At 39.1% G+C, this 19,988-nt stretch overlaps 1 protein-coding gene across 3 annotated transcripts in view; it reads left to right on the top strand.

Annotated features, from left to right (window-relative positions):
• tnnt2 (troponin T2, cardiac type) overlaps positions 1–19,988 on the top strand; it is a 163,356-nt gene that overhangs the window by 19,501 nt on the left and 123,867 nt on the right. Inside the window, exons 12-13 of one of the 3 annotated variants that reach the window (XM_062978700.1) lie at positions 2,555–2,595; positions 7,997–8,331. In XM_062978700.1, the coding sequence (XP_062834770.1) occupies positions 2,555–2,595; positions 7,997–8,045 (90 nt within the window). In that variant the 3' untranslated portion in view covers positions 8,046–8,331. Of the gene's footprint in view, positions 1–1,591; positions 1,633–2,554; positions 2,596–7,996; positions 8,332–19,988 lie in introns of those variants that run through there. The other 2 variants (XM_062978697.1, XM_062978698.1) reach the window with 2 other exon arrangements.

Raw genomic sequence — 19,988 nt, 5'->3', positions numbered from 1 at the left:
AGTTGGGATAATTCACGTAATTGCTAAATTAAAAGAAAAATGGCACTGAAACTGCATTAAAGTGAATGAAATGAATCAAAAAGGGGAAAATGTAAACTTGCTTATAATTAGCAATTTTCTCAAAAATATTTTCTCTTTTTCTGAAACAATCTTTAAAAGCAATCCCATAACTAAAATAGACATGCATTTGTTGCCACCATAGCTGTATCCAGGCTTCTTCCTTATAATTACTGCGAGGTTAACTCCCTTCTTTCTCCCAACTCAGAGCAAGTACAGACAAGGATGATTAATCTGACTTGTCTCACTTGGATGGGAGCCTAGCTTTATCTTCATTTGAAAGTTACATCTGAAATCAAAAGTGAATGATTTCTTATATAAGAGGAATAAGATATGTCTCCACTTCAAAAGAATTGCTTTGTAGATTAAAATTAAACTATCAGTCCAGGCCTATAAAGATCCAGTTCTATCCTTGTCAAATCAAATATTGAAGGACTTCACAAGTCACATTGTAAGTTACAACAGCCTCTGTCAAAGCTAGACTGGCTTCCTGACCAGGATTTTTTTACATCCAGAAGACCATGCTTCAAAGTGCCTGTCTTGTAACCTCACCAGTTCAGTCATTTATGGGTGTAGTAAAATACTGCTGTGACAACTGAAGTAATCTGCATTTAAACGGCCTTGGAATATATGTAACTTAATTCTTAGTAGCCATGGCAATTTTCCAGTCACTAAACACAGTGTATTAGTGTGGGCCAAAACAAAAGTGTGATTGAAAAAACAATATTTGACTTGAAATTCTGGAGGTGAGGAGAGAAGTAGCTGAAAATAAAAGGAAGGAGCTACTCAAGGGAGGGCAATTGAAAGGGTAAACTGGGCAGTTTATGGAATGGTGGATTTGAGCAGCAGCTACCATTCCCAACCCCCTTTCCTTTGGGAAGCAATTATCTTTTCTCTTTATCAGCTTTAGATCTCTTTTTAATGGCTTCCTGGACATGAAATGTACTTGAAATGTTTCTGGAAAAATTCCAAACACATACAAACACACTCTGATGGAAGAGTGACATCAATTGTTTTATTTTTTTTCTCCCTGTATGTCCTGTACAGAAATATATGCAAAGCATCCAGAAGAGAAATAGTCAGTCTGCAAATGAGCAAATTCCCCCATTTCACTATGCATAAGATGGTAGGGATGCTTTAGCTTGGCTAAAATATAGGCATGTAGATTTCATTAGCACATCAGTCCCCAAAGGAAAGCAGATAAAATGCAAGAGGGGCAGAGGCAACTTCAACCTCTTCATTCAAAGCCTTCAGCCAGAGCCCTTTGTTAGAATTGTCAGTTTCTATAAGTCAGCCCCATTAACTTGCATCATAAGCAATTCATTTTCCTTCCTCATCCATCATCATAATATCAAGTTGTTTTGAATTTTATATTACTGACCCTTTACCAAATTCTTATGACATTATGAAAAACTGACAGGATATTCACTACATCATCTCTCCTGATCCTATTCACTGTTAGATAGAGCCCTCAATCCTTACACTGGTATAAGTTTCACATCTATAATATTTTCCTTCCTCTGACCCTGACCAGATTTTTATACTCACTGCACGCTGTGATGAGTTAAGCAAGTAGTAAGTATGACCTATTCCCTGCAAATAGTGAAGCATGGAATTAGGTGTGCCAGACACTTGCTTGGAGTATTGCCTTCTTATGTTCCAGTAAGGCCTGGATGCTGTCATGATCTTCTCAACATGGCCTTTTGGTATCTTGCATGGCTGTCTTGCTTGGCTTGCTAGGATTTCTAAAACTACAGTTCAGTTTACTGTGGTCACCCAGGCACTCCATGTTCCCAGCCAGATCCTTTGGCAAAGGTAAGTCAATGGAAGAATTCTTTGCTTTTGATTCTTGCACAAGAAGCAAGAGTGAGACAGCACTTAAATTCAACAGAACTGAATTTCTAGTTATTTACATTTGAACCTCTTGAAGGCATGCCTCACATAACTTCATGAACAGGCCATGAAATAAGTTGAGCAATGTATCATGTCTGAGCTGCTGAGTACTGGAAAGAAAGATGCTTTTCAAGAAATATGGAGTCCAGGAACTACAGAACCTGTCACAAAACTGCCGCTTTACTTCCAAACTACTGCTATGGCAAAGAAAATCAATTTCATAATCTGCTTAGAGATACACCCTGAAAAATACAACAAAATGAGAGAATAGACTTTACCTTCAATGCCTTCATGTGAATACAGAACTGTATGGGCAGCAAAAAAAAAAAAAAAAAACTACTCAAGAGTTTCACACAAGAAAAAGGATTGGGACAGAAATATACAAATATTGTCCTTTATGGTTATCAGTTCTAACAAAGAAAATTCAGATGATTCACCAGAGGAATCATTTACATCTACAGTTACATTCTGTTTAATGTGTGTAATCCATCCATGGTCAGTCTTCTTTTCTTGCCTTCCTTGAGGTCCTGACACACAGTCTTTCTGTTTCTCACATGATGAAGTGTCACCATGATGCATCATCTCTTGTCTATTTCTCTTGCAGATTAATGTTCTACGAAACCGCATTAGTGACCATCAAAAGGTGTAAGTACTTAGGATAATGTAACACCCCATTGCATTTCATGGCACTAAATGCACCTGGTAGATTTTCCACAATCACTCTCTTTTCCTTCACTTTGCTTTCCTGTCCATGAAATACTTGCCCACTGGGGATTTTTCATTATTCTGTTTACTAGGGTGTGCTTTATCCCTAGACTTTTCTGTTCTTCTTTTTGTTCTCCGTTTCCACTTGATTACTAACTTTTGCTCCACTGTTCTTAATTATTTGCCTTCTTTTCTGCTTCAGTGATCCATGATGGCAATTTATTGTCCTATACTGTGCCTTTGTAATTATGTGATCACACATCTGGCTATCAGTGGAACTGATACTTTTAGCTTACCTTGCTCCCCCTCCAAATCTTATCCTGCCATCACTCCTGGTCCTCCAATGTTAGTTTACTCTTACTTTTTAAACATTGTTTCTTGAGTTTTAAACATATTAATATTTTTCCTGTCTTGAATTTTTTAGTGGGTTACATCCCGACAAGAGGTTAAATGTTTGCTTATTGCACAAAAGATCAAGACAGTTGAAAAGTTTTATGTCCATGGTGGCAACTTTGAAAGTTATTCTTCATGTTTTGATGATTTTCGCATCTTCAGACTTTATTTGCATAAATAGGATTTGCACAAAAGACAAAAAACTGCACCCGAAGACAAAATATTAATCATTTTGCTCTTGTGCAGGAAATTTTTGCTGAAACCAACATTTTGTTTGATGAGGTGTCTCAATGTGTCAAACTGCTTTTTTTCTCAATCATGAGGACATTTCGGAATACTCTTTAAATCCCTGATCCAGACAACTATGCTGTGAGCAGAGTGCTCTTTCTACACATGGAACTAATCCATGGGGGAAGGCCCTTTCTCACCAGTTCCTCCTCACTCCTCCAGACACTTGAATGCCTCTCATACTTATCTGGAGATTCATCCAGTCCTCTGGAGAAGATTTTCAAGATTCACAGGAGGGAGCTTCAAAAGGACTGATTGATTAACAAAGATCATTTGCCCGCTTTTTCCAGAGCTAGCAGAACTCCAACAACTAGAAGTCTGGCTCCAACTTTATGTCTCCCCCCCCCCCCAAACAAAAACCCCTTTCCTAATCTATTTTCTGTGGCCTGTTTTGATTCCTATGCCTTTGTTATTTTGCTTTCTTAACTTTAACTTGAATTTACATTTTCAATTACACTTCTCACCAAGTTTTTTTTTATTCCACTGTTTCTCTATATACCTCTTGCATTACTTTCCCATCTTTTTTCTCTTATCTCTGAAATCTCTCACCTCCTTTATAGCCTTTGATCTTCAATTTCCTTACTGCACTTTTTCTTTTAAAGATGTGTCCAGGAACATTACTGGGGAAATTGTGGGTTTCAAATGCAGTTGCTGCACTGTTGCACTGTTGGTATCAACAATGTGACCTTCAAGTTCTTGTATAATAGTCCACATATTGAGACACAGAGTATCCAGCCTCTTTTCTTATATCCCAGTACCTGCCCTCTGAATTTGATATCTCTGTTTGTATACATTGCTGAGTAATTCTTGCACTTCCCATCATTCTCCTTGGCCATGGTGGGATGGAGAATAAAGGCCCAGAGAGGCTAAAGAACCTGCTTGATGTTTTACATATATTGTTCTAGGATAGAAAATGAATCCTCACTTGAACTCTTGACAGGGGTTTTGATCACTATGTGGAAGATGCTTCTGAATATTAAAGAAGAGAGCAATATAGCTGTCTCACAAAGTGGTTGCATTGATCTAACTGTTGGACAGTTTATCAGTCCATAGGCAAAGGGTTACATGTGTAAGAAAAGCCTTGGATCTTTGCCAAGGGAGCGCATAAAATGTGGTGCTTCAGGTAGAAAGCAATATGGAACCCTCTTCTGTGTATGTCTACAAAAGCCAACTGGACTGGCAAATGAATCTTGCTTAAACATAGGCCATGGGAGCAGCATTCTCCCCAGTATCCAATGGACACAGGATACCTTAAGCTACTCACATAATACATCTGTCTCTCCTCCAAGAGCTTCCTGTCTTCTCCCAGTATCCTCTGTTTGAGAGGACTGCTACACTCTGCCTTATGATAGTGAGCACATCAAGTCAAACCTGTAGGTTAGCCAGGATTTTTATATCCTATTTATATCTTATTTCTTCTTTTGTTCTCTTCCATGTGATTCAGTAAAGGGTGAGTAGCATGTTTTGCCCTCTGGGATATGCATAGTGTGCTGTGATTGTTCGTGTGCTAATTATGAGAAGAAATGTCTTTATACACCATGATACTTAGTCCATAATGTGCTGGATGTGGCTGAATAGAGATACTTTAGCAACTAAATCTCAAAGATATTAGAGTGGTATTTTTAAACTCATGTGATTCTGAGATTTGTATCTTGGATTAGCAGCTATTTCTTGCATTATTTTATGTGTGCACAAAGGCTTTTTAAACTTGTTAGTAGTTTATACTGGCAACACATCCAGTTACGCTGAAAGACGTATGTTTATACATGCTTGCATTAGGAGGTATCTGGTACTTCCTAATACAAGCAATTCATCTTTGAATTACAGTAGGTTGTTTAAAAGACCAATCAGAGCATTTCAAACAGAACACAGATGATCCAAAATGATTACCAAAAGATTTGGCTGTCCAGTGGCATCACTACAATTGATGGCATCCAGTGTGGTAAACCATGATGTTATTTCCCATATTTTCCAGTACCAGGCCATAAAAGAATATTTAGAAATTCTTTGTACAATTTTTATTTGTAAAATGTAATTCCCATACGTTATTGATTGCAATGACAAAATCAGCAGCTGACCATGTGATTTGAAGCATTGTGATTGGGTAATAACAACATCTCTGATTGGAGTGCATGCCAATTAGAAAACAGAAAAAGCAAATTGACATAGAGTTTCAGCCTTGATATTGATACAGTACCTGTTAGCTGGACTGGAGGAAAATTTCTAGTTATAACTAACTACATGGATATAAAAATAATACATTTCTTCTGAAACATTCTACAAAACCTTTATAGATGGCCATTTTAATGTAAGCCTCTTTGATGGTATCACCAGCTATTATCCACCTTCCTCCACCCCGCACCTCGTAGTAATGCCATTGATCATTTTCTGCATGGCCTAAGTATTTTTTTATTTATTTACTGTATTTATATCCCTTCTCACTCCAAAAGGGACTCAGGGCAGCTCACAAAAAAGGCACAATTCAATGCCACATATATATATATATACATAGGGTAAAAACAACACATATACATTAAAATCAATAATTGAAACATCATAATCTTAAAATTAAGTACAAAGTAGGAGTCATAAATTACTAAAACTATGAAAGACTCATATGAAAAAACAGTTGTTTAAAAGTGTATGTTATTGTACAAATAACTCATGAGAGAAAAGGAATACGTTCCTTGTTGGATTTCATCTCACATCTTACCAAGCTTAGTTGTGTTCCACTTATCTCTTAGGTTACTTCTCTTGGTTCTCTGCTCTTGTTTCATGACTTGAACTTCATACATAGTAAATGATCAGCGTGAAGTCAAGTTAGATAACTGGTGGAGGAAAGAGGAATTTAGTGAGGGTACAGATAAAAGAATGTGATGAATACAATAACCTTGTTAAACTTGGGGCGAAAACTGTGAATGTCTACAAGTTCTTATTTTTAAAGGGGAATGTAATGACCTGGGTTAGATTCAAAAAGAACATCTCAGAGCCTGAAAGTAAAATAAATAAATAAATAAATGCTGCCTTAAGTCTTATACTTTTAGAAAGGCAGACAATAAATTAAAAGAGAACTAAAAATGTATGAATAAATGTTTTCACCCTGGAAAATTCTTATACAAAAATGAACCAACAGAATTTCTCATCTATGACCTAAAACAAATACCAAAGCTGAGGGCATGATTGGAAAGTTCTGAACATAAATATCATCCTTAATCTGACTGTAAGACAACTCCAAATTTAGAAACAGCTGTTTCCCTTTCTGAGAAGCAAGCCAGATGCGCCAGGCAGTCACAATGGGCTGGGAATTAGGCAAAAATTTAGAAATTGTTTGACTGGCTCATGAATGATTTCAGCTGACACTAGAGCTGCTGCTAACATGACTTCATTGGCTGCTTCGGTGACTATGCATTCTTGCTTTCTGAAATGCTTTCCAGCTGGCTCATAGATGGCCAGACTCCAGGGCAGCATCTCAATTTGCAAGGCCCTCATAAGGCTAGCGGGAGTGAAAGATAACTAGAAGCTAGTTATGCTAAGTGTTAAAATTGCATGAACTGAAGCATGCCTTAAATGGAGTTAAGGAATTTGTCATTCCACCAGGTATTGCTAAATTGTAGCTCCATTCAGCCATAGATAATGGTAAGAAATGACGGAAATGGTGGTTCCACGCATCCACAAATTATGATTGCTCTTACAGCTAGAATTACTATGAGTATTATTATGAATATGACTACTTCTTCAAGATCATCTACAAGTACTTTTATGAACACTGTTGCTGCTTCCATTAACTTTATTTATCTCCTGCCTTTTCTCCCAGATCAGAACTCAGGGCGGCCAACATATTAAAACCAACAATAATATAGCTAGAACACAGAAAAGGCTTAGACTGCTCTAAAAATGAGACCTTTTTCAATTTTCATGAGGCCATTATTCTACCCTTTAGTTTCCTCCAATCAAGCACCCTCCAGACATGTTGGAGTACAACTCTCATAGTCATCTTTGAGTATTCTCAACTAACTGGAGGTGATAGAAATTGTAGTCCAAAACATATGAAGGACACTGTGAAAGATGACTCAAGTCTATAGTACAAATCCATATTGCTTGTCATAACTGTTTAACTATCTTGCCTGGTGAAAATACTGATAATTCTTTAGCTATGTCTCAGTTACAAAACAATAGGTCCCAGGATTCCCTGAAAGAGAAAGAACTATCTTTATTTCAGTGAAAATATGTAGTGTCTTAGGCTTAAATTCCTTGAAGACATCAGAACCTGTCCATCCTTAGAAGATAAGCAGGATCAGTCTGGGTTAGTAATAAGGGAGTAACAGGTGAGATAAGCTATATTGCAGAGGAGGTCAATGGCTAGCCACTTCTGCCTAAGGAAATTCTATGATGTTCATGGAGATGCCATAAATTAATACTAAACCTGAAGACACACACACAAATGCATGGTGTAGATGTGTTTTTATTGCAAAAAATGTGGTTTATTTTAATTTCCAGTTTCTGATCTCTCTTATTTCTTAATGTGTAAGAATATGATACTGTTGCATGGTAGCCTTGCTGCATTTGGATTGCCACTTGCTCTTTTTACACTTTATGTGAGTGTCATTTAATAAGGTCACCAATAAGAAAATACTCATTTGCTTATTTGTTTTCCCAATAGCTCAAAGGCTACCCGTGGAAAGCCTGTGGTTGGAGGCCGGTGGAAATGAAAGATGCTTCAGATCTAACCTGTAGAGAAGGCAGAGTGGCATATTTCTGCTTTGGTCAATCTTTGATCCAATATCCCATTACATGCAGCCCAAAGAAATGCACCAACTGTTCTAGATTTTTTTAGCCCCAACTACCTTTCAAAGGTCTCACTCTGTAGAATGATTATAGCTGTGTGTGCAGCACTCCCATGGCTTGGAAAAAAACACACTGCTGCTGTGCGGGAATCATTGTGTCACCAAAGTTAAGAATCTGGTGTCTGTAAATAAAGCAAATCATAAAACAGTACCTACTTTTTTACTTTGTTGCCCACCATACACCCAACAGTATTTTATTCAACATTGACAATAATTGCCCATGTAAAATGAAAGAATATAGTCAGGTAAGCCTTTTTAAGGAAGCAAAATTATTTGGGGATTTTCCCTTCTATTAGATTTTCCTTTTTATACTTTCTGTTTTGCTGGTTTATACCATTCTATATGGGGTTTTTTTTAACATCCTGGGAGAACTCAGCAAGGCAAACTTATTTGCTTTCTCTTTTTTTCTCAGTGTTGTTGTTTACACATTCTCAGTAAACGATACTGAAGGTAGCAGCTGTTTAGCTTTTCTATTGCAGGCAGACACATACAACTATTGTAAAATTGGCTAGATCCAAATCCTATTATTTCCTAGCTCAAACCTTATTACATTGCTTCCTGCAGGCTCATATCTGTAACCTGAAACCAAAGGTTAGTGTGCCTTCAATTCTTCTTCACCATCTCCCCTGTTGTTATGCTACTGAAAAAGAACTACAGCTAGACAGATAATTAGTATACAGTATTTTACCCAGGAGATGAAAATCTAAGAAGAAATGGGGTGGCATCTGTAGTTATTAGGAAAACAGTCAAAGGATATAATTCAAAGTCAGACTGAATCATGCAAATAATTAATTTATTTTCTATATTTATAAGAGTAATAGTTTAGGGAAAACTAGTCAATATAACCTTAATCCAAGTTTATGCTCCAACTAAAGAGGCAAAAGACCTAATTGAAAGGCTTTATGCTGGAGTCCAGGAGACATCTGACCACACACCAAAACATGATTTTTTGTTAATCATAGGAGATTGGAATGCAAAAATAGGAAACAGAGCAGAATCAAAGACTGTAGAAAACATTGTCCTAGAATTAAGAGAGGAAGTAGATCACATGAGTTAATTTTTTAAGGCCAACAGTTTGTTCATTCCAAACACATCCTTCAAGCAAAGAAAGGGATGTATACATAAGTATGATCTGATGGTCAATGTATAAATCAAATAGACAATATAATTGGATGCAGAAGATGGAGAAGCTCCATTTTCTCTCAAAAAACAGATTATGACATAGACTTAACATTAGAGTAAAGCGAAAGAAGAACATTAAACCAAGAACAAAGAACTGAAGGATTTAAAAATTAGATTTTTAAAAGCTGTATTTACAAATCTGACTGTTCTGGAGCCAGAGGAACTCTGAAACAGTTTTAAAACCATGAATACAACTGCTCAGTGACTTGTTCACAGGGACAAGGAAAACTACTTTAATAAGCAATGAAAAGAACTGAAAATGACAATAAAAGAAGGAATAGCAAGAGCCCTCTTCCACAAGATCCAAGAAATAAAAGATAAATATCAACCAAGAGTAGAGATGTCCTACAATAATAAAAAGAGCATATAACATGACCAAGTACTAATACAAATATTATGAAAACAATACAATGCAAAGCTATATAAAAGATATGAAAGGATGACAGAGTCATTCAAGGAAAAACCATTCAAAGAAGAACCTACAGTTTTAGAAAGCTCAGTTGAAGCTGCATTCAAAACACTTGGGAGAAGTAAATCACCAGGAACATACTGCATGTAATAGAGCTGTTTCAAACAGCAGATACAGAATCAATTCATGTTTTAACTAAAATCTTTCAACAAATATAACGAGGAAAACAAAAGCTCACAGAATTGAAATGCTCAATAAACATTCTAATCCCCAGGAAAGATGACACAAGGGATTGCAATCACCATCAGGATATTCTATTAGAATCCCATGCAAGCAAAGTGATGCTCAAAATTGTCCTATAATTTTATTTGCCATATATGGAATGACAAATGCCAGATATCCAAGTTCAGGGGGAAAAGGACCATATTGCAAATAGATGTTGGATAATGGACCACTTAAAGCTATAGGTGGCTGCATGGCCGCAATAGCACAGCAATTAAAACTGCTAGCTGCAGGAAAGGCTGCTGACTGCTGACTGTAGGATCAACAATTTGAAGCCGCGAGTCAAAGTGAGCTCCTGATTGTCAGTCCTAGCTTCTGTCAACCTAGCAGTTTGAAAGCATACAATGTAAATAGATGAATAGGTACCGCCTCGGTTGGAAGGTAAAGGGGTGCCCCATATGCCAACAAAAATGATTGGAGATGTTTATGGACAGCAAGACTCCTTCGGCATGAAAAATGGAGCAAGAGCACCTCCCCATGGCTGGAAGTTGAGCATTGCCTCCGGACACCGGAAATAGAAAAAAGAGGAAGACCTTTACCTTATCTTTGTATTGTATGTTGGTGTTTGTGTAAAAAGGCACTGAATGTTTGCCTTATATGTGTACTGTAATCTGCCCTGAGTCCCTCCGGGGAGATAAAGTGAAATATAAATAACGTGTATTATTATTATTATTATTATTATTATTATTATTATTATTATTATTATTATTATTATTATATATTATCATAGGAGAACTAGATTATTCTTATGAGTTTATTCAATTGCACTACTTATGCAACAATAGAACGGGATAGAAAACACATGGAGCTTCCAGATGTTGAACTGCAACCTCCACAATCACTTATCATTGTTTTACTAATAACCTCATCAGAATGCCAGGTGAAGCATCCCTCTGCAACAAAAGAGAAGGGGCAGTGGGGAGAATATGTCGCCCTGTCTACAGCTCCTTCTCAGTGATGCTTTCCCCATGACAGCACAACACGGGAAGCCCCTCATATTCTGGGGGAAGCATCCAACAATGCTTCTACTCCAGTTGGGGGAGGAGCCTCCACCAGAAGTCACACTATGTCATGTGATGTCTAGGAGCTGCCATCAAATATCTGTATGCAGTGTCAGCTGATGGCTTAGTAGAGTAGGGAACCCATTACAGGTTTTAGTCTAAACTTCAAAAGAACTATCCACAGTGCTGAGGGATAGTTCTTTTGATGATAGGGATAGTATCTTTGAATGTTGGATTGCCTCCCCAACCAGAGTCACCATTCTGTTGACCTGTCTCCGCTGTCTGTAAGGCCACACCTCGCCCATCCCTACTAAAACAATAGTGACACCAAGGGGAATGATTCAAGACTCATGAGTGAAATAGCAAGGTTATGTGCAAAAAATGAATTTATCAGACATGAAGATGTTGCCCAGCCCTGCTCATGCGAAATCTATATAACTAGAAAGGACCAACAATGAGGCCAACTACTAGCCATGCTGTGGCCTTTCTTGCTCAACCAAAAAAATGGATTTAGGACCTCTTCACACAATAGTCCCTGCCAGAAGGAAAGGTGAATGGGGCGGTTCGTGGCACCTCACGCACCCTCCTTTCTTCCCCATCATACAGTGTGGACAGGATGTCCCTGTCCCTGTCCCCATTAGATGGGAGAAAGGGCATCAACGCATGTTGCTCTGCTGTCCTTTGTCCCATCATAGAGGAAAAGGAGAGGAAAGTGCAGGTAGCTTCGTTGGAGGTACCCAAAACACACTCTCCTCTCTGTGGTTGTGTAGGAAGCACCTTTCAACATTTCCCCTCCACTTTGGGAGGAGTGTGGGTGGGGCCTGACGAGCATCATTTGATGATGCTTGGCAGTCCTTGTCCAGGCTCAGCCAAAAGTGGAAACAGAGCTGTTTTAGCCCTGTGTGAAGTGGTCCTTAGAAGTAAATATTTATTGCTGTACATCTTCTATAGTTTGACAGAAGATGGCACTCTGACATCTGGCTTTGTTTTGCCACATGACCACACCTTGCTTTTGATTGTGTACACATTATTAGCCACACCAAGTTGGGAGTGTCATTTCAGCCAAAGAGACCTGTCAATTTTCTTTCTACCTCTCAGCCCACCAGTGCAACTGAGTCAGAGAGCTGAGTCAGCTGGTGAAGACCTGAAAACTCCCAAGCACTGGGCAGAGCTTTCCCAAAAGTTCTCTAATTTCCACTAAGGATTTCCCTTCTACTTTCCTCTTTAGGTCTGGGGCTATGATGTTCATGCCATATAATTTGCTATGATTTGCTTTGCTCCCTAAATCAGTTTTGATTATCGCCCAGATGTTATCCTATATTGGATTATTATTATTATTATTATTATTATTATTATTATTATTATTATTATTATTTGAGCAGCTGTTTTTTCAGTCTTGCACCTCCAATGCAGTCTCCTTGCTCTGGATCAAGAAGGAAGAAGGGAAAAGAACGACCTTAAAATGGGAAATCAGTTCATGTGAGGCACAGTGAGTTGTCATAGAAAAATGGTTTTATGATATTTCTATAGCCTTAACAAATGAGCTTGGGAAAGTTCCAAAGATTTAAAAGACATTATAGCTGGAATCCTACTACTGTTTTATGTGGGTGGTTGGACTTTTCTGGAGGTTGTGCAAGACTCACATTCTACTTAGAGTTGTACAAGCCCAATGATGCTAACATAAACCACTGAGCAAACTGAGGGTGCTTCCAGACATAAATTAAACCTGCTTTCTAAAACCCGATTTGGAGCGGGTTTTAGTCCCCACACCTCGGGGGGGGGGGGGGGGGACAAGCTTTGCCCATTGGTTGTCCCCATGCCATCCCAAAAACTTTCAGGTTGGCATCAAGCCACTCAAAATCTCCCCCCAAAAGCCTTAAAAATAAATTAAAACTTACTGGGTCACCATTAAGCCTCTCTGCAGGTCTCTTGGAATATACCAATGATGCGCTAGGAGGCAGGGAAGGAACGATTTGACCCCCCCCCCACACACACACACACCTCCTAGCGTGCCATTGGTACATTCCAGGAGGTCTGCAGAGAGACCTAATGGAGACCCAGTAAGTTTTACTTAATTTTTAAAGTTTTGGGTAGGAGGGGAGAAGGTGGGGGCCCTACTTGCTTCTCTGGGCTTTTAGAAGCCTGAAAAATTGAAATGGATGTGGGGCCTGACCCCTCAGTAGTCCCACAGGGCCCATACCCCATTAGGCCAGGGCCTTTCAGGAAGGCCCATATCTAATGGGGTATCCAAATAATTTGGGACAAAGCAGAGTTTATCTGCTTTGTCTCAAATTATGTCACTTTTACCCGAGGCGTTGTTTGGGCACCTCAGGTAAAAATCCAACAGACCCGAACTACAGGCCCTGTCTGGAAGGACCCTGAAGGGTATTGCCTAGGAGTTAGTGTAGTCCTTAGCAGTTAGCTGGGAGTCAGAATTACGGTCAAAGAAAGACAAAGTGCATAACCATATTCCCTACCACTAAAACACCATTCAGTGCTGCGGCACAGCTAGCTTTACATCATTTTATGCTTCTCACCTGGTGAATTACTTCCAGACTTCTCCATTCAATTTGTCTTTGACCATTAGATCTAGTGTGGTGGTCATTGTTCTAAATGTTTAGTTGAAAAAGTAACTTTTCCAAGTCAGCATGCCCAATGGAAAGTGATGATGGGAAATGTAATCCAACATTTGAAGGAACACTTTTTGACGCTCTTGCATACCTCTAGCTTGAAATCCAACTAATCCACTCATGGAAATCTACTAACTGTGCCTAAAATGTGAAGTAGTGATTTATGCATTGGACTAAAACTTTGGAGATCAAGGTTCAAATCTCCACTTTGCCATGGAAACACACTGAATAAAACTCTGATATTGTTGCCCTTCAATACTCTTAAGATTTCTGACTTTTGAAGACTCTAAGGCAACATTATCCGAGAGTTTCTTGGCAGAAGGGACTTTGCTTTGCTTTGTTCTGAGGGTAAAGAAGTGTGACTTGCCCAAAATCTCACAGTGTGTTTCCATGGCAAAGTGGGGTTTTGAACCCTGGTCTCCAAGGTTTTAGTCCAATGCATAAACCATTACACTAGCATAGCTTCAGCTAAAAGGAAGAAAGATGTAATTTATCAAAATAAGTATGAGGAAATATAATTTGGAATGGTTTTTTACTTCATATATGAGCATATACAAAAAGCAACAAAATGAGACACAGAAATCTCTGATCTTCCATAGTACATAGAAACAGACTTATACATAAATTTTATTGTTTTTCAGTACACATGAACACAATATATGTTCAGAATTTTTCATTAATGTTTCAATTGGTATATTAACATTCATTACATTAAACCAATAATTAACATTGGTTGGTTTATTTAGGTAGATTTTGGTTCATGTCAGACATTTTGTTGTGTTTTCTAATGTTTACCCAATGCCAACTGGCATGTAAAGACAGGGGCTTTTCTGAAGCCAATTTTTTAAAAATAAAAACTGATTAGTTTCTCAACGGAACAGAGACCTTGAGTCATCTGCTTTGCCTGTTGTCTCTTGCCACTGTTCTGTGTAAACACACTAAATGCAAAATGTGCAATTTTTTGTGCCTAGCTCTGGATTTCTTTGAAGAGGCAGACCCAGGGTCAGGGTTTACTGGTGGATTGAAAATTTAAAATCTACTCTTCACATTAAGAAATTCTGCACAACTAGAGCAACAGTGATTCATCTGTAGCTGCAGAAAAGTCAACACTCAGAACAGTAACTCTGGGGACACAAATCTCCAGAAGTTCCAACCTGCAAATTCACATTGTCCAAAGAGAAAAAATTATTGTCATTGAGAAACACATACAAAAAACATACATATGCACACAAGTACCTCTGTATGTGTGGGAGAAAGAGATTGTGCACATGCACACATAGTCTGTACCTGTAAACCAAACAAAAAAGTAGCATTTTCTAAATATTAGAACAGGTGAAGGAAAAAATCACATGGCCTTCCAGAGATTGTTGGACTGCAACTCCCAGCATTCCCCAGCACTGGCAATATTGGCTAAGACAACGTAGACTCTTAAGTCCAATAACATTTTGAGGGCTGCATAATTATTATTATGCTTCAGTATTATAAGATGTTGCTTCTATAAACTCATTGAATTCCTTCCACAATCATCTCTGCCAGTAGACTCAGCTGCCATCTGTTTATGAACGAACTCACACATGGATTTTCACACACTTGAGGATCGTCTACCTCTGTAATTAGCACACAATGTAGATTATGGTTTCTAACTTTAAATACTATAGTACTAAGTAGAATCAGAAAAGGCAGTTGGTCCAAGCTTTAGTGGCCAGCTGCTCTGAGATTCAATTGGTTACTGGCTGTCAGAGAGTGCTCAAAAGCCTGACACATATGTCCATGAACCAGCCACCAACTGATGACATATTCTTCCAACTTCTGCCAAAAAAGGAACAGGGAAACATCCCCTTTTTTCCCAAGATTTTTCGCATTGATGGAGATAGGTTCTATTACATGCCACACAGATCCATGCTCATTATGATAGAAAAGGAGAGAAAATGTGGATTGGATAAGAAGAAAGGCCTGTGACAGATAAATGTAGAGGAGGTAAACATATGGAAAAATCTGGGAAGAAATGATAATCCAAGCTCTAGAACTCCACCTTTCTGCAGAGATCTGACAAAGCATGTTCAAAAATGTGCTTCTGTCTTCACACCAACAGCCAGAGTGGAGCCCAAAAATGTTTTAAATGGTCCTAATAAAATTAGTGTAAGGCAGTACAACCTATTTTTCCTTTGGTAAGTGTCGAATAGGACCCATGCCTCCACCCTTATGAGAAATGCTGGATCTTCTCAGGATCAGGTCTGGACTTGAAGAGGTTGGGTGTGAGAGTTTTGATTGGCACAATCCCATAGGTGGTTATAAAGAGCTGAACATTCAGGAGATGATTCTTACAGAGGGAGATGATATCTAAATTCATATGTACACTCTAGCAAAGTTGTACCTTCCATCTCTATAACCCTGACCAAAATATGTAAAACATTCTTGGAGTGAAGTCTTTCCCTGTACATTGATGACAGGAGAATAATGCTGGTTGCAACTTTCTCTTTTTGTATCTTTCTGTCTCTCTTTCTTGAGATAGAAAAAGAGACAAAGTGCGCCAGCATATGGGCAGACTAGTGTAGGTCCATTCTTTTCAGGAGTTAATACCACAGCAAGCATGATGTCAGAGGTAACTCATTGTATAGTCAATGCAAATTCCATTTGTGGTATATGTGCACATATTTGATCATGGGAGTACCAAATCTCATAACAGTAAGATTTACCAACTTTTTTTCTGCCTGAGCTAATTAGTTTTAACACTTGCACAAGAGAGAAGAAAACCAGTAATTCTCCCCAACTGCATCTCCATGATGGAAAAAGATTTAGTTGTTAAATTTCTGCCATGTAGCTTTTGAAGGAAGAATGAAAATGAACAACCTAAACTACAAAAGGTATGGCAACAGCTAATAGGAATCAAAGAAGCAGATTATAAATAAAGTTTGTAAATAAATATCTGTCTGCACACAACCAACAGATAAGGCTTGTAAAACCTTGACTGTTTACATATGCCCGAGAATCATGTAATGCCACTTTCTATGCATCATCACAATGAATTGATGTATAAACTCTCATGGGTGAAGGTAGGTCCAATGTTTCTCCAGGAATCCACCACAGAAATGGTGCCAACATTGTATTAAAATTCCAAATAAGGAACATTATGAAATCACCAGGGTTTGTGGTTTCTTTATGATGAATGGGAAGCAAGTTTGGTCTGTTTTTGAATTGTACAAAGCAAATAAAACTTCTGCTTCCCAAGAAGAGCCTTGAGAATGCAGCTTGTTTCTCTAGGCTGTATCTGAGTCATGTCTACCTCCCTATAAGTCTCCATTGCTGATGACAAGAGATACCAGGAAACTGGTCTGTGTTGATCCTTTGTTTCAGAGGAAGGTGTGGTGTGAATTCAAGCAGAATTGAGGCAAACCCTGGGAATAGGAGGTAGAGCCAACTCACTGCTAACTCCTCCTAGGATTTAATGAGGTTGCTACTATCGTTCTTTAAAATCATAATGATTCTTAAAATCTAAATTTAGGTTAGTAAAGGTTTCTCAAATACCAAGTACTGTTATTGTCAGTGTTTGAATGTTACTTTTTCAACTACAGCTCCCAGAATCCCTCGGATGAGATATAGTAGGAGGTGCCCACAGTGGTCAGGAGCTTTCAGGACAGATGGCAAAGTGCCCATCTAGTGAGGCTGATTCATTCTTGGACTTGTTGACAGGCTGGGCCCTGACCCACTGCCACTGTGGATCCAGAACAGTGCATGTGGTTGTCTTTGGGGTCAGTCTGGAGCATTTTGCACTTAACTGCCCCAGATTAACCAGCCAGTATAGATAAGGCCTTCATGTTCAATGAGAAATCAGGCTTAATTTAGGCTAGAACCTTTTCATTTGACACTTTTGGAGTCTATGGTTCAATAGATTTTTTTTTCCTTCAGCATCACATTTCAAATGGATTGACTTTCATCCTGTCAATTTTTTTCACTGTCCAGGTTTTATAACTATACAAAGAAATCAGAAATACTATTGCAGGGATAATTCTGATTATGGTGTTAAATGACAAGTTTTTACACTTGAGGATCTTATTTATTTCCTTCATAGGTGCCTTTCCAAGTCTTATGACCTCATCATACAGGGCTAGAATTGGAGGCATATAGCGATCTAACCACAGTCACCCATGGAGCCAGCCGGCTCACATCAGATGACGTTGTGCTGGCTACATAGGTGAAGGAGGACAGAACTGGCATGCCACCACAGCAACACGGGGGTGGGGGGTTCCCATGTTGCCATAATCTATGGGGGAAAAACCATGTGCACCATGCGTGGTCTACATGTGCTCACACTTTCCCCCATGTGATCGCCCTCCCGGTGATGTGGGCGATGCGAGGCGTGGGGCACCGAATTCCCCACACCCCGCGGGAAAGCAGAGCGCCATTGCCTCCTGCTGCTGGCAATCTCATGAGGTTGTTAGCCTTCTTCTGACTTCTTGACTACAGTCTGCAGAGTATTGGAAATCTATATATTTCAATGTTTCATTATATAAATCATGTATATAAATTATATCAATCTCTGTCTTCTTAATGTTCAGCAGTGACCCTAATTTTGTACTTTCTTCCCTAATTTTCATGAGAAGTTGTCCAAAGTATTTGCTATTTTCTGCAATTAATATGTTATGGTCTTCATTAATATTCCTTCCCTGGGTTTTCACGCCAGCTTCCCTTCAGTCTAATCTTGCTTTCTGTATGGCATGTTTTGCATATAAATTAAACAGATTGGGTTATGAAATGCATCCTTATCTGACTTCCTTCCCAAAGGGAAACTATACGGTTTTTCCATATTGTGTCCTGACAGTGGCGCCTTGTCAAAGTACAACTTAAACATCAAGGCAATGAAATATTGTGGCACCCCTATTTTGGGGAGGGGGAATGAACCATAATTTCCTATCACCTATAGTCAAAGGCTTTGCTGTAATCTCTAAATCATAGGTTCCTCCTGCATAGAGCAGAACTCTTTTAGATTACAACAAGTACATATCAAGAAATCTATATCTATATCTATCCATAATAAAAGTGAAAACCCATGTGTGTGTATGTGGCACGGGTGTCTGCTCACACAGACAGCCTCCAGCCTCGACAAACAGGCTATAGTTCCCAGTGCTGAGGAGCCACCAAGTCACTCTTTTCCACTGACATTGCGGCAGCGAGCTCCATGAACATGTATCCCAAACCCTGCCAATGTCCTTTCCAAACACTATGGCCCAAAACCCAAGGAATGCTTTCATTTGGGGATCATTTCATCCTAGATTTTGCATTTTCCTCCACCACAGGCAGGCACCCCAGGGTTCTCCATTGGTGTGAATTTGCATGACCCCGCCTACTGCCCTTCCCTTTCAAATCTGTCTGCATAACAAACACAGCAAAACTGAGCAGCAACTAAATTTCCTGTAGGAGTTTGGGGGATTGACTCCACATGGTGGAAGTTGTAGTTCACCCTGCATCAAGTCAGAGCACTGTGACTCCTACTGGGGAATTTAGAGGAATTGTAGTTCAACTATACCCAGAATGCACTATGAACCCAAACGATGATGGGTCTGGGCCAAACTTGCCACCCAAACCCGATATGCCCAGATTTGAATACCAGTGGGTTTGGAAGGGAATTGGCTTGGACATTTGGGGGTAGTAGGTACTGGGATTTATAGTTCACCTGCAATGAATGAGCATTCTGAACCCCACCGATGATGGACCAGGACCAAACTTGGCACACAGAGCCCCCATAACCAACAGAACATATTGGACAAGTTTGGGGAAAAGGGAGTTATAGTTCACCTGCATCCAGAGAAACAGTGATCCCCACCGACAATGGAGTGGGACCAAACTTCACACAGAGAAGCCTCTTGACCAACTGAACATACTGCAGGGGTTTGTGAGAATGGGCCTTGAATCTGGGAGTTGTAGTTCATCCTCATCCAAAGAGCACTGAACCCAGCCAACGACAGATCTGGACCACACTTGGTACACAGAACCAAAATGGCCAACTTTGAATACTGGCGGGTTTGAGAAGGATTGATCCATGATTCTGGGAATTGTAGTTCACCCACTCCAAACTGAGAATACCTAATAATCAAAGACAAACAGTGCCTTTCTCAAATGACCTGGGCCCCCAAGATAGTTCTGAATAAAATTAAACTGCAGAACAGTGGTCAGACTTGAATAGATGTTGTCTTCAAAACATAGAAAACTTACTTCTTGGTCTTAAATAAACCTTCATCAGCTGTCATATCTAGTTGCCAAGTTGCCATAGTATGTAGAGGATTCTGAAATTTGTAGTTCAGAAAAG

The sequence above is a fragment of the Anolis carolinensis genome, chromosome 4 (assembly GCF_035594765.1).
Source record: "Anolis carolinensis isolate JA03-04 chromosome 4, rAnoCar3.1.pri, whole genome shotgun sequence".
NCBI lineage: Eukaryota > Metazoa > Chordata > Lepidosauria > Squamata > Dactyloidae > Anolis > Anolis carolinensis.
This window is presented reverse-complemented; position numbering and strand designations above follow the sequence as displayed.